The sequence below is a fragment of the Aythya ferina genome, assembly GCF_964211825.1.
Source record: "Aythya ferina genome assembly, chromosome: 10".
Taxonomy (NCBI): Eukaryota; Metazoa; Chordata; class Aves; order Anseriformes; family Anatidae; genus Aythya; species Aythya ferina.
Window position 1 is genome coordinate 11,326,838 of NC_140306.1, and position 18,090 is coordinate 11,344,927.

Sequence of the window (18,090 nt, forward strand, 5' to 3'; positions counted from 1 at the left end):
TTATGCCAAACAATATTATTTCTTTATTTTACAAAAAATATATATACATTTATTCTATATTTAGTCTCTTTGCACCCCCCACACAACACTTCTGCTCGAGGACCATTGTGGGCATGGCCTGAAGCGCTATATACATATACAACAGCAAGGTCAGTCCGTGACCCAGCGCAGGAGCTCCTCAGCAGCAGAACACGGGACACTCCAGAAATCCTGGAGCCCTGCCAGCAAAGGACAGGATGGACGTGCTGACCACCTGCACCGGTGATCCCTCAGCACTGAATTCAGCTGATGAGGAGGCAAATTCAGGACCTGCTCTTCACAGCACCAAGGGGGGCAGATAAGTCCTCGCACTCAGGGTGTTAGTCAGCGAATACTCCTTGGGATGGAAAAGCGTTTGCTCCTCTATTTCTCAACTGTTTAGACTTTCAGATCTTTCAGACCTGTCCAAGGCCCACCAGCTGCAGGGAAGCTCTGCAGGTTTCCCCACACTTCCAGACAGCAGCATAGGATCGGTGTTGTAAGCAGCATTAGGAGCAGGAGGGCAATTCAGGCACCACATCATCCATCCCTTTTAGAATAGGCAAGCAAGTGCCTCTCAGGCTGACTCACAGCAAGCAATGGGAGGAGCACAAAACACTTCTCTCATGTGGCAAGGACTGACTTGGCCAGTTGCTTGTCCACCCCTTTCACAGTCATTATGAGGAAAGGAAATGTGAAAGGCTATTGATCCACATGGGAAAATTTAGTTCTCACACATGGAAGCCTTTTTGTTTTTTTTAAAGAAAGTTGTCAATGCTACTTAAAGGCCTGCAGGGCAAGGTCCACAGGCAGCAGAACAGAGAGGCTGCATTGCTCATTAACAAAAAAAAAAAAAAAAAAAAAAAAGATAAGCAGAGGGCCTGCATAGTTTCGGCAACTGATATGAACTTTGTGTTCTTATCCAAACTGTTTCTTCCCCTATGGTGGGAACACCGAGTAGCCAGTGCTTCCCCCTGCCTACTCATTACCCAAACCAATACCTCCACGCTGCACCCTGCATGATGATTTCACAGAAACTCTTACATAAATATCCTTTTTCAGAAATAGCAGTGAGTTGTGGCAAGAGATGTACACAGTACTCAAGTGTTTCCAATTTCCTCTTTCTACCATTTTTAGTGGGAAGTTACTAGAGCAGATCTCTGCCTACCTGTAGGACTCAGGTAGGAAAGCACCCCCAAAGCTAGAAGAATAAACCTCTTCATCCCTGGAGAGCACAATCTACCTCAGAAACCAGCCTACTGCAGCTTTCAGCTAACAGTCCCTGGATTAGAACACAATGTTTTGGAACTGCATGCCTGACAGCTCCGACAACAGTCCCCATTCCAGTGTGGAAGGGATTAATAAGTCCCAGACAGTCTTTAAATGAACCACACTCCATGTGCACGTAACTATTTCCAATATAACAAGCCGTAAAACCTATTCAGACCAGAAGAAATCTGGGGATCTGAACTGTAACATAACAGAAGCTGTAGCAGAGCACCCACCTCCCAGCCCAGAACACCAGCCAGCTTAATTCCAGAATGCCTGTGGTGTCTGAGAGCCCCCAGTCACTACGTACTGACAGCTCAGATTCATCATGGACTTCTGCTCTGCCTCCGGCATCTGAATGTCTCTGAAGCCTTCATCTGCAGAGTCAGCTTCCCTCACAGCCCTCTCCATGACCCTGCCAGAGCCATAAAGCAGGCTGCAGATGTAAAACACCCCTACCTCACAGGTTTTATTCTTGAAACTTCGCCCTGGCTCAGTGTTGTTACCTAGCTGTCCCTGTGAACTCAGGCACACAGCAGTGCAGTCTCCATGCTGTTTCACAGCCACCTCAGCCCAGCCATGCTGTCTGTCCTGTCTCCCCATTGCTCTGTCAGCTCACATCCATGCTGCTAAGCTACTAGCCTGTGCCCCCCAAAATCGTCCCAGGGCACGCTGGACAGTTCATTTCTCTTCATACCTCTCTTCTCCTCCCCACACGCTCACAAAGTCCTTTTAAACCCTAGCAATTTATAGCTTTCATTAGCGTTAGCTGAAATTAGAGACGAACCCTGCTGACTGGCTTCCCTCTTTAGAGGCTGCTGTTGCTGCCCGTGCTGTTACATTATGACAAGGCCCAGACAATTGTGCTGCTTGAGAAATCCCAGGAAGACCATCTTTGGTTCACTAAACTCTTTCAATATGTGTAGAATACAGCAGTCAGATCAATAGCATCGTCCCTAAGTGCCATTCCCTTAATTGGCAGACAAGTGCTGTCAGTCACTGAGAGGCAGGAGGTGCCACTCGGGGCTGTCTTCTGGATCAGGTTGGCATCTGGAACATGGAGGATCACAAAGATCTGGTGTTCATAGCTTTACGAACAGAGCTGTTCTAGATTGTTTTCAGGTAGTTACGGTGTTCTTTCCAACGGGACTTGGGCTGCCAACTTAGTTCCACGACAGGTTTCCGAAATCCTAAGGAACAGAGGAAAGCCACGGCAGATAGCCAAGGACAGACTTCCAATGGACATCCTAACAGCTGTGTATCAGGGTGTTTAGAAGGGAAGGAACGAGGCATCATGTGAAGGGGGCAGCCCTGCCTTAGGCGTTGATGGCTTTCCAGCGGTCACTGTCTACGCTGTTGATGCTGCCCACGTGATATGGCATGGAGGCTACATCATCCAGGTACGCTGTGGTGTCGATCTGAGTGCTGGAGTAGAACCCAGAGTCCATCCCCTCCTTCTTGGCAACTGCATACGGGTGGGGTAGGTGCACATCCACATCTTCAGGCTCATCCACCTGACATTTGTAGGAGAAAAGGATCTTCGGCTCAGACCTGGAGTTATTAAAGATTTAAAACACAAGTTAAAGCAATGCAGGTGGCAATACAGCCACCTATCTCTACCTGAAACTTAGCAGCACCAAAACCCATGTAGTCGGGTCCTAAAGAATCTTTCAGGTGAGCATTGAGCCCTGAAATACACCTAGCGGAGTGACTGCCATGAATTTATGCTAAATGTAGCTTAGGACCAGGCTACTTGGGAGAAATAAAAACTGCAGAGTCCTGACTTCAGTGTGGGAAGCAACTCTGAGTTCTGAAGCACTGAGGGCAATCCTTAGCATCCAAACATCACTGGGCTCCACAGCAGGCCTGCCTACTGGTAAAAACAGGATTCCACCTCATATTCCATTCGTGTGCATCCAGAAAATCAAAATACAAGTACTTCACATGTGTCTCCACCTCACGGAGATTACATGCCTCTGTTACAGGTTTAACTCCAGAAACGGTTCCCTTCTGATTTCAGAAGGCAGAAGAAACACTTTGATATTTTAGGAGTACTTTTTGTTCTTGGTGGTTCAAAAGCCTGATGTTTCTTGCGTGGACAATAAAAGACACAGCCTATGCTCACACACTTTTCTAACCAAGATAAATCTCCTGAGTGGCCACACGGCGGCACCCTCAACCCGGTAATAAACACTCCCGAGTGCTTTCACCTAATGACTGCCCGTTGTATAGGAATCCCCAGTCAAGGGGTTACTTAACCCCTCAGATCCTTACCAAAAATCTATTAAAAATCCACTCAGGAGCCCGATTAATCTTTCATTCGATCTCTCACTCACCACTTAGTTACCAACTTCAGCCACAGAACTCTGCACTAACAGGATGCAGACACTGAAGTGACCCTCCTCAAATGTTCGAGAGGAAAACAAATATTGGCTCAACTTTGCATACAAAAGAAGTGACCAGCCCTGGGTCACACAAGAAAAACAGCAAGGCCAGAAATAAAAAATTGGTTCCTTAACTGGCATTGTAGTCACTGCCTTTCTCTGCAGACTGAAAAAACTCAGGTGCCAAACAATTAACAATATATGTTCCCTAAATCCCTGTTCCTGGCTACTCACCCAAAGAAGCCTTTCAGGAATGCCACGTAGATGAGAGGTGCAAAGAAGCTGAAGTAAAGGAACGTGGTAGCATCAACACAGCTGCAGAAGGGAACGTGAAAATATTTAGTATTCAAACACAATACAACTGGATAACCCCAGCCACATCCACCCAGAGGATACGATCCCACTTCCCTCCAGCATCCAAACAGAGCACAAGAAGTCTTCTGCTAACCAATTTCAGACTGATGCAAAATAACAGACTCTGCCACCAACATGTCACCTCTCCTAGAGGCTCAAGAGGAAATCATGCCATGTTCCCGGTTCCAAGCCTCAGTGCTGCTAATTTTGACTCATGGAAAGTGACTGATCTCTGCAGAATGAGACTCCAGACATGACCAAGAGCACTCCCATGCTATTCCCAGCAAACAAGCTATTTACTCCCTTGTTATCTATGAAACAAGCCAGTGGCCAGACATCAGTGGAGTCAAATGACTGGTCTCTCTCACCACCTCAAGACCACTGCGTGCACTCCAGAGACCTCCCTGCTTCAAGCTTCCTGATGATTTAGAATTCTTTTGGCGTGAAACAGAACCAACAACTTTATTCCCCCTTAGGAACACCATGAAAGTTTGTTTTCTTGAGACAGGCAGTGTTAACGGACACAAACATAATGTGAGAGACTGGGCTGCAGCCCTCCTTCCCAGCATACATACCACAGTCCTTCGATGATATCTACACAGAGAAGGGCACTGCCCAGGCCCTGCACCAGGTTCAGCAGTGCCAGGATTCCAGCATAAACATAAAAACTCTTCCTGGCTGCAGGAAAGACATGAACACAAGGATGAAGCTCAACCCCACAAGCACCAGCACGAGGGTACCCACACTACACAGAGAAAGTACAGTGCAATGTAAGTACCTCAGTAGCAGCCTCTCTCCCTGTTCAAGAACTGCAGATACTCCACAACCAAATAAAACAGCACACACCAACAACAGAAAAGCATCTTAAAGTAAACGACCAGATAAAACTTATTAAGCAGCTTCAATCAGCCTCTTTCTCACAGGCTGACTAGCATGGACACTTCAACATCATATGTGCATTTCAAAAGGAAATCATTATTAAAGCAAGGATTCTTATTGCTCTTGGGAGATTACATATTTACATCTGTATCAAGAATCGAGCTACTGCATCTTGTTTCCTTAATGTAACTGATTTGCTGTTGCAGTTGCAATGTAATTCCTCTCACCCTGCCCTCCAAAATGCACATCCTACTTTCCAGTGATAGCTTGTGTCCTTTGCCATGTTTCTGTACCCTTAAATAGGGGGATGAATCTGCAGCACAATTACATACAGGAACCTCTTATTCCCACCTATGTTTTTATCCTGGTGCTGTCCCCACCTGTAGGATGGAACCCACTACATTCACTTACAAGGCAGAGAAATCCGGTCCTTCAGAGGAGTTTTTGGAAGAATCACCACAAAGGAGTAGACCTGTTGAGACAAAGAAAGAACTGTCCCACAGCTGCAGAGGCAGTGAGTGGTGTCACACGCTTCCTAGATGTCTCAGGGCAGGGGCACAGGCTCCCTGACACTAAATCCAGCGCACATGTGAGGGCTCCACACCTTACCACATCAGCACACAAAGTCTGGTCACTGAGAAACCAGGGAGCAAATAACATCTGAGCTCAGTTCAGATTCAGCTGTCACAGCTTACACAAACCTTTTTGCTTCAGCTTCCTTGTCTCACGAAAAGCATCATGCTGCACCGTATCAGGGAGGAGGTGGCCTAGGGCCTTAATATGCTCAAATCATTCTCCCTACTCCATTCAGGAATTATAAAGAGGCTGTCAGAGTGCATAACACGTGCCTCATACTTACCAGAAAGAAGAAACAGGAGCTGGCAAGCCAGAAGTGTCTCCCTCCATGACCATAGATGTTGAAGTCTTCTGCTGAGAGATGGGCATCAGGGTACAGGATTTCCAAGGTCCCCTAGGAGAGAAGTGACACCGTTACTACACTAGGACAGTCAGCACCCTCACTACAGTAGGTGTGTATATAAATGAGACTGTTGAAAGCTCAGTTAAGTTGTCTCTGCCACACCTCATTGCTACCTTGCTTAGGCCAAGTTATGTTCATCCAGAATGGGAAAAAATAGAAAACAAGAAGTGATAGAAAAAAAAAAAAAGTGGCAAGAATCAGCATCCAAAGAGAAACAGCATCACTGACATTCCAGAGAAGAGACTGAAGGAAGGGACAAGAGTAGCTATTTGAAACAGTTCCACTCCTATTTCCATCGCTAAAGTACACCTTTCCTGCTGCAACATCCAGAATATAAATGCCTGCACTTGTGCAGGAGTTAGAAAAGGAGACTGTCTTCTTCACTTGAATCCCTGAGAAATATGAACAGAAGCTGCCATACAGACAGCAGAGAGAAAAGAATTTGTAAGTATTATCAGCCTGATACGGTTCTCAAACACTTGATACTTAATCAGGCTCCTCCAGGATATCATGTGGTAATGATCAGCTCACTGCCTCCACACACCAGGGCCTGATCACTGAACAATAATCTGTGTGTTGTTCTGGTGCCGCCCCAGATAGAGGCACAGAGCTGAGCACTTACATACCAATGAGAAAAATAAACCCAGACACACACTGCATTGTCCAGAGAGAGGGAGACCCAGCTAATAACTGAGCTAGCAAGCCAGCTGCTCGTTTGAAGGGATGCAAGAGCTCTCATCTCTCAAAGAGACAGGAGACAAGAGGCACAGTGCACAGCCCGTACTGACAAGGGCACTTTGGGTGTCTCCATCTAGTTTTGATTGTACTTGAGGCTAGACCCAAGATCTGTGGCTCAGATGTGAAAAACACTCATTCCTGTTCCAAGATTCAATGAACAAGGCAATCTATCTAAATTTCCATCTAATTTCTTGAGCTTGATTGAGGTATTCCCGCCATGGAGATGAAAGGGTGATAGGGTCTAGCACGTGCCCTGAGGAACTTCATACTCCACTGCAAGCATCCAGTCTTCCCCCATAACTTTGTCCAGAGAGCAAAGCTGCCACTTGCTGCACATTCCAGGAATCCCACACCTAACAAACTCCGTGGCAAGCCACCCCTTTTGCAAAGGCTAACTCTTCTGCTCCAACGTACTCACCTGGGTGACAGAATATGCCAGAGACAGCACTGTGGTGATTGCCAGAACACGTTTCACACTCGACTTGCTCTCCAGGTGACCTGGAATTAAGGAATAAAGAAGTGACTCAGGTTGCAATCCCATCCCTGCTAAAAATCAGTCTTCTCCAAAACCAATTAAAGAAAACATTTGTATTTCCACAGTCCTTCGGGGGAAGTTTAAAGCTTACTTAACCCCTGTCAACTGCTCCCATTTGGAGAGCTGAGCCTTTCAAAGGCAAAGTAACACTTGTAAAATAACAAGTTTTTAATTGCTTCCTTCTGCCCTCACTAATATACAGTGAGGAATCAAGTCCTGTCGCTTGGATTACAAACAAAAGTCAGGAATGATTCTATCATCGTCTACATGGACAGGTTTTATTTTCTTTCCAGGAAAAGTGTTGATGGGTGACTGGATTAGAGGAGGGGAGAAGGTCTTGCATAATTTAGAAAAATTTGCACTGAAATACTTTGGAGCAGTCCATAAGCTCCTTCTAACCTAAATTACTCTTTAACCCCAAAGAGGAACGAGGCAGCGCTCAGATGTCTTAATGGCAGATGCAATGGAGATGGGTACCCTCTCCCCCCCCTTTCACCCACAGCAAGAGGTGCTCCAAACAGTATTTTTACTTGTACAACTGCAAGTGGAGTGACAGATTACAAGTACAGCTAAATGGACTGAATGAAGCCAGGATGGACTCAAACTAACCAAGGTGGGAAGCACACAGAAGGACCCCCAGAAGTAACCATCTTCTTAAATGAAGAGCACTTTAAGCACAGATCAGACAGTTAATCTCTGCATAAAGGTCTTCACCTAAGCTGAAGACTCCTTCACCACATGCATGCAGGACAAATAAAGCACAAATAAACTTTGAAATGGTACAAGCCATAGAATTGTGAATGTAATCAGGCTTTCAGCCATTTCTAACAAACTAATTTTTCCTTTGTCTTTATTCTGGAACTCCTTAATTTTGTAGGATTAGCATTTCTACAAGCTTACAGATACAGCATCTGTGGAAAGAAAGGGAATAGGAAACATTCAAAGCACTCAAACTCCTGGCACATACCAAAGGCAAGGCCTAGAATCACCACACTCAGCTCAATTGCCAGAAGGAAGAACCTCGTGATCTCCCACAGGATCTGAGGGACAACAGAAACCAGACAAACATGATTAGAAGGAGCCAGGAACCAGTTAGAAGTTAATACAGCAAAACTCCATTCTCTGCTCCAGGGGATAGCTGCCTCTGAATGGAACGGGTCATTTCTATAAACCTTCCTTGTGTGTTGTGGGGATGCTAACTTCATGCTTGTCCCAGGGCCTGATCTTGTCTGAACAGAAGAATTGTGTAACAAAGCAAACAGCTTGCCTGCAGAGAGAGAGTGGCCACGGTTTGCCATGCTCGTGGATCTGTCACTTGTCATAAAAATGCACCTTCTGCTGTACTCTCAAGAAACAACAATCCATGATAATCTTAAAAGTGTAGCATCAAACAGGGCCAGTTTTTAAAGCAGAAAATTCTGCAGTAATGACTGAATAAATTCAGTATTATGCCCACCTCCAAGGAGAAGGTCTGGATTTTGGTCCCCAAAGCCAGAGTATATTCAACTCTAAAACTGACTAGCTTCCAGCTTGTCATTTTTAATTCCCAGGCTTCATTTGGTGAAACAAGATCAGGCAAAAAGCAGGTGAAGTTACTTTCTGGGAAGTCATACAATAAACCAGGGCCACACTTAGGACAAGAACCCTGATTCTGCCTTATGCATCCCTTTTCTCTGAGCACTGGTGCTCTCTTGAATATACACAGTATTTTAAGAGGCACACAATAAGACAACTCAGAAAATATATTTATAGTTTCTGGGATGTTCTCTTGTGTATATGCATATATACACGAGAAAAATGTATGTACATACATGCAAATAAACATAAGGCATATTAGAACATGAGCCCACAGGAAAGACTGACTGAATGTCTGTCCTCCTGCATGACTTCTCGGCAAGGTGAAAGCACCTTCTCTCCTCTTCTTCATTTTTCAAGTCCTGGACATACATCTGTTCAACAGAGGTGGATGGAAGTGCTACAAAGTTCCAGCTACTCACAGCAAGCAATGCTTTAAAATGCTTTTACAGGGAAAGCAAGAGAATCACACTCATCCCAGAGAATAAAGGTAGAAGACCTGTACTCTGGGCAGCCCTTCTTCCTCCAACAGCTCAAGCAGCAGGTTTTTTTTTTGTTTTAGGTAATATTCTGTTGCAAGTCAAACAATTACAAAGGAACAGCATGTACAAAGCTATTTCCTGTTTGCTAAGGGTTCACCCTCTGCTCAGAGAAACTGCAAGGACATTCAGCTATCAGGACAAAAAGGGAATTCTGTTTTATTTGTTTTCAACACAAAAGACTTCACTATTTTTCCAAGAGTCCCTCAAATATAGCAAGAGCAACAGAGGCCAGGTATTGCCTATCCACTAAAGGTACCTGTTTGTTTGTTTAGCTCTTGCAAAGCACAGCTTCCCATCTGCAGGAAAGTTTAACTGCCACTGTTTGTGTCTAATTTAGGAAGTCCATTGTTTTACAGCCCTGGATGTTGTGATCAATTAGATACAGCTATCAGAATAGGATTCCGTAGCCCACATAAGCTGTGAGTAGTGCAAACAAAAACACATTCTTCTTGCATGCAAATAAAAGGGAAGCAGTAGCAGAATGCTGTGTGGCCAGAACCGCATGAAGCAGAGCCTCTAGAATGTGACCTGTACCTACCTTATCAGCAACTGTGGCAGCATCAGAGGCACTCACAGTCATGGAGACAACAGCACGGGCGATACCAACCAAAGCCACCACAAACACCTACATGAAAAGGTATCAAAAATAAGCTCATGTCAAAAGGCACACACGCAGTAGTGACCAGACACCCTTTTGGAATACTTTTTCCAGGTAAGCTTCGAAGCCTGATAACGTGTACTGAGAACCTCACATAACAGATTCAGTTTAATTTCCTGAAGAAAATTCCTCAGGCTTGTCAGGTGTGAGTACTGGCTTAGAATTTATGAAGGTGCACGTTTCCTCAACTGTCAGATTCAACAGTTCTGAAAAATTCTCATCCACTCTTTTACAACTGTACTTTTATAATATAAGTCTTCCCACCTTTCAGTCTGCTGGGGCAGGGCAAGAGAAAAGTCAGACAAAATACAGCCCTCCAAGTTAAAAGCTCAAGTGCTTGGTATGACTGAATAAACCAATGGCATCAGATAACAGAAGCCGCTTCATACCAACTACCTCACTTGAGATCTGTGATAAAGCTGAAATCCACAGTTCTTTCCCTCAACACTGAGGACGCTCAGGAATGCAGAAGGTAAGTCAACACAGCCAGCAGCTTTAAAGCATCTCACCCCAGCACACAGAGCAGCATCAAGATACCCACATCAGCTCATGCACCATTTAAGCATGGCAGCACAGAGCGCAGCAAGGCTAATTTGCCAACCCCGGTGCTGTCACAACCATACTCTGCAATTAAGACCTCATTTGGATATATCTACCCTCTGCTGTGCAGACTTACCCTCTGAGAAGGCAGATTTTTCCAGATAAAATTCTCCAAGTTAAAGGCTAATTTAAACTAATGATGAAGGTATGAGGCAGCGACATCTACCACAAAATGGAAGTCCAAGCTGATTCCAAGACGGATGGAGAATGCAAACAACCAGTACGTCACCTACTGCAGAGTGCTTCCTCCTTAGAGGAAGAGGGGATGCAACAGCCCAACAGAATAATGTCACATTCCCTTCTGGGATTAAAGAGGAAAAAACACTTACAGAAAAAGAAGGGTCCCTGAATATAACGTGTTCTGGAGCAGCAACAGCTCAGAGAGGAAAACACACCCCTTTTGCTTCCTCTAAGAAGGTAGAGACTCTTCTAAAGCTATTAACTTAGCTTTAATCACTGACTCCACAAGAAAGCATTCCTTCAAAATGTGTCAAACAGCCATTTGAAAGGAAATCCTCACAGGACACACTTAACATCCTCCTCTCCCAAAAACTCAATCCAGAAGATCAAACTGAGTGAAAAGCACTTTTCTCTAAGGCTGGTTCATCACATTCTACTTCTCGCTCTGTTCTGAAGAAGCTGACAGCATACCGTCAGTTCACTTTTTTCTTTCCTTTGGTTTCTCAGTTTTACTTTTCAAAGCCTTTGGAATGAACTTCTTGCTGACCCCTCTGCGTTACTGGAAACGGAACAGAAGACTTCAATGCAGGCTGCAAATAGCTAGTAATATTTTTTAAAGTTGGAGCATTCGTGTATGACCCTGATTACCCAAAACTTTGCACGAGCTCAGTGCCCACACCTCACACCTGTAAGAGCTCTAAGACTTCTCACCAAAGACTCAGCTGAGGCCACCAGCTTACATTCTGTTGTGATGTGCTATGGGTTTTGCTGTACCAGTACCCGTATGCTGCCTGAAAGATGCCTCCATTCTAACCCAGTCCAAACACACATTGACTTACAGAGCCTGTACTAATCTCCCTGAGCCAGAGCAGGCAAATCATGCTGCTTGGAGGCAAGCTAGGATCTCAAAGTACACCTAGGATCAAGCTTCTGAATAACGCTTTACACAAATCCGAGCAGGTTCCTAGCTCCATTTACAATGCCCTGGGAGCAGAATCAGTTAGTAGGACTGATGTTCAGAGATCACTACAGAGACTATCTGAACGTGATCAGAAGTTGCCTGAGCTTTTCTGAATCAGGGAGAAGGGAACAGAAGAGATCTTGCCTGTTTGAGAACTGGGACTGTATTGCCTATGTTATGTTTCCATCTTAAGTAATAACAGGAACATCATCTAGCAGCCACTTTGATACGATGGGAAAAACTAACTGCGTAAGATTAGTGCATTCCCAAATTAACCAGAACCCTGTCACATCACTGTTTGCTACACTAGATGACCAAGCTTTCCAACAAGGGAAACAAAAATCGTTCTCTAGTGTTTCACTTTCACTACCTCAGTGAGAAGCAAGTTTCATGTCACATGACTTACTGTAAGGAGGAAGGAAAACATAAGATGCTAGACCCCAAGACAACAAGGCAACACGTGAAGGAAAGTAAGTCATCATAGAACAAAGACCACACATATCCAGATATGGACACTCCCAGAATCTGAAAAATAGAGTTCAATAGTGAAAGTGTCTACTTCTGGTAATATACCCTCCAACTAAAAATAAATTTTATTCCTGGGTGTGGGAATAAATAGACCTTGGTCTAGGCTAGCTCTCTCTCTCCCCACTGTTTTGGTGATACTGTTCATGAGTGGTAATAAAAAACACTCCTTCAGTCAGTTCAAAAGCACACAGTGGTACTCACTAGTATGTAGAATGTGGTGAAGATTGGGCTGGAAGTAACCCGGATTTTGGCCCTGGCAGAGGGCAGCTTCCAGAGAAGGAACATAAAGAAAAGCACATTGGGAACCAGGAGCAACAGATCCCAGTAGCGGACTCTGCAAAAAGTAAATAAAACAGTTTTTTTTTCTCCTGTTCTTCAGCATCTAGAAGGTACCAGCCCCAGGCCCTTCTCTCCCAAACTCCGAGAAAGAAAGCTTTTTCCCCTGGCCCAGGGTCAGACTGTGATCCCATTTTCTCCTTCTCACCTGGATTTCCCAATGTCCTCATAGAGCAACAGCAGGCACTTGTGTGGCACAGTGATGTTGGTGTCATTGATCACCTGCATTGTTTTTGGGGACAAAGTTGTCACATTATCTAGGGCTGTCACCAGGGCAGTAGAGTGTGTGATGTTGTCAGACACGGAGAATCTCATCACAGACATCATGGACTGGAGCATCCTGCCTTCTTGCTGGTCCAGGTCAAACACAGCACAGGACAACAACAGCAGAGAAAAAGGAACATTAAATCAGTTGTGAGTCAGAGCTCAAAAAGCACATCCCTTCCATTAGGCCTCTGGACAACTGCTTCCTGCTTGTTACAGCAAATTATCATCATCAGAAGGACAGTGTTACACAACAGAACAAATGCCACCTGCCCTGCACACAGCCATTTGGGTACTCAGTGGAAAACCAGGATCTTGTATCAAGAGCAACACGTACCTTCAACACAGTGGCATGCTAAGCTGGAGTAATTTTGTGATTTGAGCTTTGGCAGATTCATAGAAGAAATCAAGACTCAGCAGCAACGCATGGCATCCTCAGAGAGAGGCGAACTCTGCTGTACCACTGATTATTCCAGTTCCCAAGACCAAGAAGTCAATGAATGAATTTCAGCTACAGCAAAGAAAACATGAAGGCCTGCACCTAAAACTTGTTGCTGTTACCAACCCTACAGGCAGAGCTGGGAGAGCCTCACATACTTTTACCAAAAGGCACTGCACTATCTGCAGAAAACACCAGCAAAAGCCAAAATTCAGAACTTTTTCTCCTAACACTCCACAAGACACCGGAACTATTTTGATTTAAAGCACAACAGCAAGGATGTGAAGAGACAGTGCCTCTCAATGACCTGACCAGCATAAGGCTCTCCAGCTTCCTTACCATCAGTCATGATCACAGTGAATCTCTCAAACAGAGCAGCATCTGTGCAAACTGGCAGCCCAGGACCGGGTGCAGTCCTACCTGGTGAATTTCCTACAGCCAAACTCTCTGGCAGCAGAGAGCTACACAGTCAGAACCACAGGAGTTGTGCAGCTTGGTTCTTTTGCCTGCTCTACCTTATACTTCTCCAGCCACCTGGAGAAATGGTAAGAGAGCTTCCCACCTCCTGCTGAAACTTTTTGAGTTGCCTTTCCTGAGAGAACACTCACGTGTTTTCTTCCATCTGTCCGCCCACCAGGCCCTACACTGCTGCATTGTTCTGCTCCACTGTCCATTAAATCCCACGTGCTTCATGCCCGTGCCAGTGGCTTTGCTAAGTGTCATTGCAGCAGAAGCGATAGCAGTTCATCACTCTCTTGGTTCCACAATCATCTTGGAAGCTTTAGCGGATGCTGGCACACAGTACTGTAGAGCAGGATTAGAGTTTTGACCTGATTTATGTTAGTAAGCCTGTTCCTAATTCAGTGCCACCTTCCACAGATCCTCTCTTCTTCATACCCCGAAACAGCAACCCTCACTGTTACCACCCTGCCGAGGAGCTGAATTCAAGCACAGGGTCCTGCCACCTCTCCTGGCACTCCCCAGAGATGTGGTCACCGCTGACAGATCCAAAAAACCTCGACCAACTGCCCTTAGAGATGCGTGGTGCCAGAGATAGCACTCTAGCAGTCTGTGTGCTATAGTTAATCCAGGATTCACCGCAGAAAAATTCTCCCTGTTTGAATTTAGCCCTGGCTGGCACAGCAGACCCAGCAGCCTGAATGACAGGAGCCAGCAGGTAGCTTCCCTGGCAGATGCCGGGTGACTCACCGGGCGGAAAGAATCAGCACAGCCCTGCGTCATCCGTCGGGCAACTCGGGAGCACCTTCCCCACAGACCGCTCAGGACTGTGGCCACAAACCTGTCGTCAGAGCTGAGGCTCTTCCGAGGTCTTCCGAGGAGTCACTCCCAGCTGACAGACCCTCCCTTTGATTCATCCCCTGCTGACAGAGGCTTCGGAATGGGATTTGCTTTCGCGGCTGCCGTGTGCTGGGCTGTACAAGGGACGTCACATCAAACACAGACACACAGACCTGGAAAGATCAACTTTGTGCTGAGGTGGCAATGTGCATGCCAACAAACCCTAGTTGTAGCAGAGGTTCCAGCAAACAACCTTCACAGGGCAGACCTCTCCAGAAGTGTCCCCTCTCCCCCCTCCAGTTCCTCACTCTTCTGAATCAACACCGTTGAGAATGATTTTCTCTAAATAATTCTGCTCCATTCTCCTCCGAAACACTTCCCTGACCTCCGCGTCTCAGTAGCAGCAAGGACAAATACATTCACATTTGTCAACACAGAAGAAATTCTACCTATCTTTAAAAAGGCTTGGAAAGGGTAGAGAAAAACCTCACAGAGTGTGGGCAGAATAACAGCAGCTGTGAACCATCACACCCTCTCATATCTTTTCTGGGACAAAGATTTGATCTTGTCCCATTGAAAAGAGCTCAAGTATAAAGCTGAAGACGAATTACCTGGGAAAGAATGCGTTCTTCTACAAACGAACAAACAGGCTCCAATTCCTCTCCCCTAGGATCCCCACTATCATGCAAGGGCAGCGAGCTGCTGATAAGGAGAGGGGTTGGCCACGTCTAGCAGCCAGCTCCAGTCACAAGTTTCAAAGGGCAGAGCAGGACCGAGCTCAGCGCTGTGCCAGGCTGCTCGCCGTGCCCTGCTGCTGGGATCCTGCTCCTCTTCCCATCCCACAGCGGGATACGCACAGAGGCACAACACCGTGCTCACACTTAGATCCGCCCCGGTATGGTGGAAATACCAGGGAAAACCCCCAGCAATGGGGCTGGGAGCTGACGGCAGGGATCCCCAGCAGCTCCACTCCCTGTAGCAGACTAAAAACCCTTGAAATAAACTCAGCCAGCTGAGCAGAGCCCAGGGATCGCTCACCTCACCCTGCTGCGATCCAGCCCGGCCCACGCACACAGGGGCTGAATTCAGCCCCAGCCCCATGAAACGAGCCCAGTGCCACAGCCACGGCCCCCTGACAGGAACCAAAACCCACCTGGCTGAGCCCTGCACGTGTAATATCTGGAGAGAAAACACGGCGGTGCCCCGCGGGGTCACTGGGGCAGGGCACCGGGCGCTGTAGGGCTGCTGCCTGCCCCTCAACAACCGGCTCCTGCCCCTAACGGTGTGGGCAAGCTTTGGGGTCAGGTGCCCGGCACCGCACCTACCTGAGGGCTGGCTGTGCCCGAGGAGCGGACTCCCCACAGGGAACCCCTCCCTGCTTGAATTCCGGCTGCCACAGCACCGAGCGGGCGGCGCTCCGACCCCACCGCCACCCCGGCAGCCCCCAAGATTTTTTGAAAACAGGTTAAAAACAAGCGAAAAAAGCCCTTTTTTGTTCTTTTTAAAGCCAGATTTTCAAGCCTCGCTGCCAGCCCGAGCTCCCCTCCCGTCACCCGCACCCCCCCCCCCGGCTCCTACCCGGCCTCCCCTCAGCCGCGGGGCCCGGCCCGGCCCGGCCCAGCCCCAGCAGGCCCCGGCCCCGGCCCCGGCGGGGAGCGTCGCGGAAGGGAGGCTGGAGCCAGGCACCGCTACCAGGCCGGAGCCTCTTCGGCTGGGCTCGGGGAGGGGTATTGGGAGATGGTCCCTCGGCGGGGGAGGGAAAAGACCAATAGGGAGGCAGGTAGGATGGAGTGGCAGAAAGAAGTGGTGGGGACAGCCAATGGGAAGCGCGGGGAGGCGGGACTCTGGGGGGCGGGCTCGCTGCGGTTTAAAGGAACCGAGTCCCGGCGGCCAGGTCTACCCAGCGCATCCTCCCCCCCCCCCCCCCCCGTATACACCCCATTCCCCAGGGTCGTGCTGCAGGCGCTCACCAACACCCCAGGGGACAGCAGCGCCCCGCAGCCTGCCCCGCACCCCCAGCAGTCATCCCCTCCCCGCAGGGCCCTCACGCTGCCCTGGTGGCACCCACAGCCCCAACGCTGCCCTGGTGGGGCAGGGAAATGGCTGTCTTGAGCCCGTGGGGTGGTGGCCGTGCCCTTGGTGCTCGCAGCAGGCTCTGGGCTGCACCCACTGGTTCGTATTTTCCACAACAGCCCGGGCAAGGCAGCATCAAAACCAGCTCCTGATAGCATGGATGTGACTGTGGGTGCTCGTGTGAGCCAGCACCCGAATCGGTGTGCGCCCCCAGGACTGGGAGAGCGAGGATTTTAGGCTGCCTCAGTAAAGGAATTGTTTGTTGAAAGCAGGGGAGTTAATAATTTTCTTCCGTGCCCCGGATGCTGTAATCAACACGCTGTAGGAGAGAATGATTAACGAGCTGGAGAGTTTGGCTTTTAAGGAACGTTTGAAGCTGAGCTAGGTCGGCATAGTTCGGACAACAGCAGCAAAAGGGGAATAGGAAAATTCATTAGCAGAATTGGGAGGTGCAAACAGCAGTTGGTGAGAAAAGATGTTCAGTATGGCAAACTGGGGCATAGCTGGGAGAAACGAGGCAAGATTTAACAAGGAAGTTAAAGGAAATAGCTGGCTAAATATCAGCAGGTGACTCTTGGCAGTAGGAGCTGTCTGACTGAGATCCCGGTTCCAAGGAGGATGGATGCCTGTTACCTGAGTCATCCCAAAGGCTGGAGGTTAAACTGACGTGGCTTTTCTATCTGTGGTTCACCTGGGGCTCTAGGGATTGCTCCTGCAGGAATGCAAGGCCTTGGCTGTGTTGAACTTTGCTGTACACGGTCAATACCTTTTTAGAAGATCCCCGTATTAGAAAAGTTTGCATGACCTGCTCTAGGGAACAGCAAGCACGGAGTTATTTTGGGACCACCCCACGCTTGCATCTTTCTCAAATAAGTCTGCTTGGTCCTCTTCTCAGGTTTAACTTTCCAGCTTCACTGCAGCAAACCTCGTGGAGGGGACAGGATGCGCCCTGGACTCTGGTGCCTGCCTCAGCCCCGTTCCTCTGATTCTCTACCGAGTTGAACCAGGTTTTTATGCTGGTGTCATGCCACTGGAATGAGACCCGGAGCAGCCGGTCCTCAGCTTGCCCGTCTCACATTGTCGTTCGGGTTAATGATATGTTGCAGTATCTTGGCATGTTCTGTTTATGGATCCAAACTCGAAGGCTCAGCAGGCCACAACGTCTCTGAGTTACAGAAGGGACACCTCTATTCTAGGAGAGGCGGAGCGCTTCTGACTAAAAAGTGCCTTGGCAACAGAGCCAGGAGTAAAAGATGCGTCTTCTCACTTCTAGCCTCAGGCTCTAACTAATTGAAGGTGTTACCTCCCACATTACTGTGTCAGAAGGAAAGATTTTGCCTTCCAATCCACATGCTGTTTCCATCTGATTCACTCTGAGGCTATAGCCCAGCCCTCAGGACACCAAAAGCTGTCTCTCAAATAGAAGGCTGCTGGGTGCCACCCCAAGGACCATGACAGTTTAGATCCTGCCTTCCTCGC

The 18,090-nt window shown here is 47.6% G+C and overlaps 1 protein-coding gene across 9 annotated transcripts; it reads right to left on the reverse strand.

The window, feature by feature from the left end:
• Nucleotides 1–16,239, reverse strand: TPRA1 (transmembrane protein adipocyte associated 1). Of its 9 annotated transcripts, XM_084531528.1 has the most exons (12): nt 16,117–16,236; nt 12,685–12,883; nt 12,402–12,534; nt 9,812–9,898; nt 8,124–8,196; nt 7,040–7,119; nt 5,764–5,874; nt 5,316–5,376; nt 4,601–4,703; nt 3,906–3,986; nt 2,603–2,838; nt 1–2,477 (listed from the first exon to the last, which is right to left on the reverse strand). In XM_084531528.1, exons 2-11 carry the CDS (start codon nt 12,873–12,875, stop codon nt 2,604–2,606), a joined length of 1,155 nt encoding a protein of 384 aa, XP_084387654.1. In that variant the 5' UTR covers nt 12,876–12,883; nt 16,117–16,236; the 3' UTR covers nt 1–2,477; nt 2,603. The 9 variants fall into 9 exon arrangements, with proteins under 9 accessions (XP_084387654.1, XP_084387648.1, XP_084387652.1 ...); XM_084531522.1 differs by having other exon boundaries at nt 1–2,838; nt 12,685–12,887; nt 16,117–16,239; XM_084531526.1 differs by having other exon boundaries at nt 1–2,838.
• Between the last annotated feature and the right edge of the window lie 1,851 nt (nt 16,240–18,090).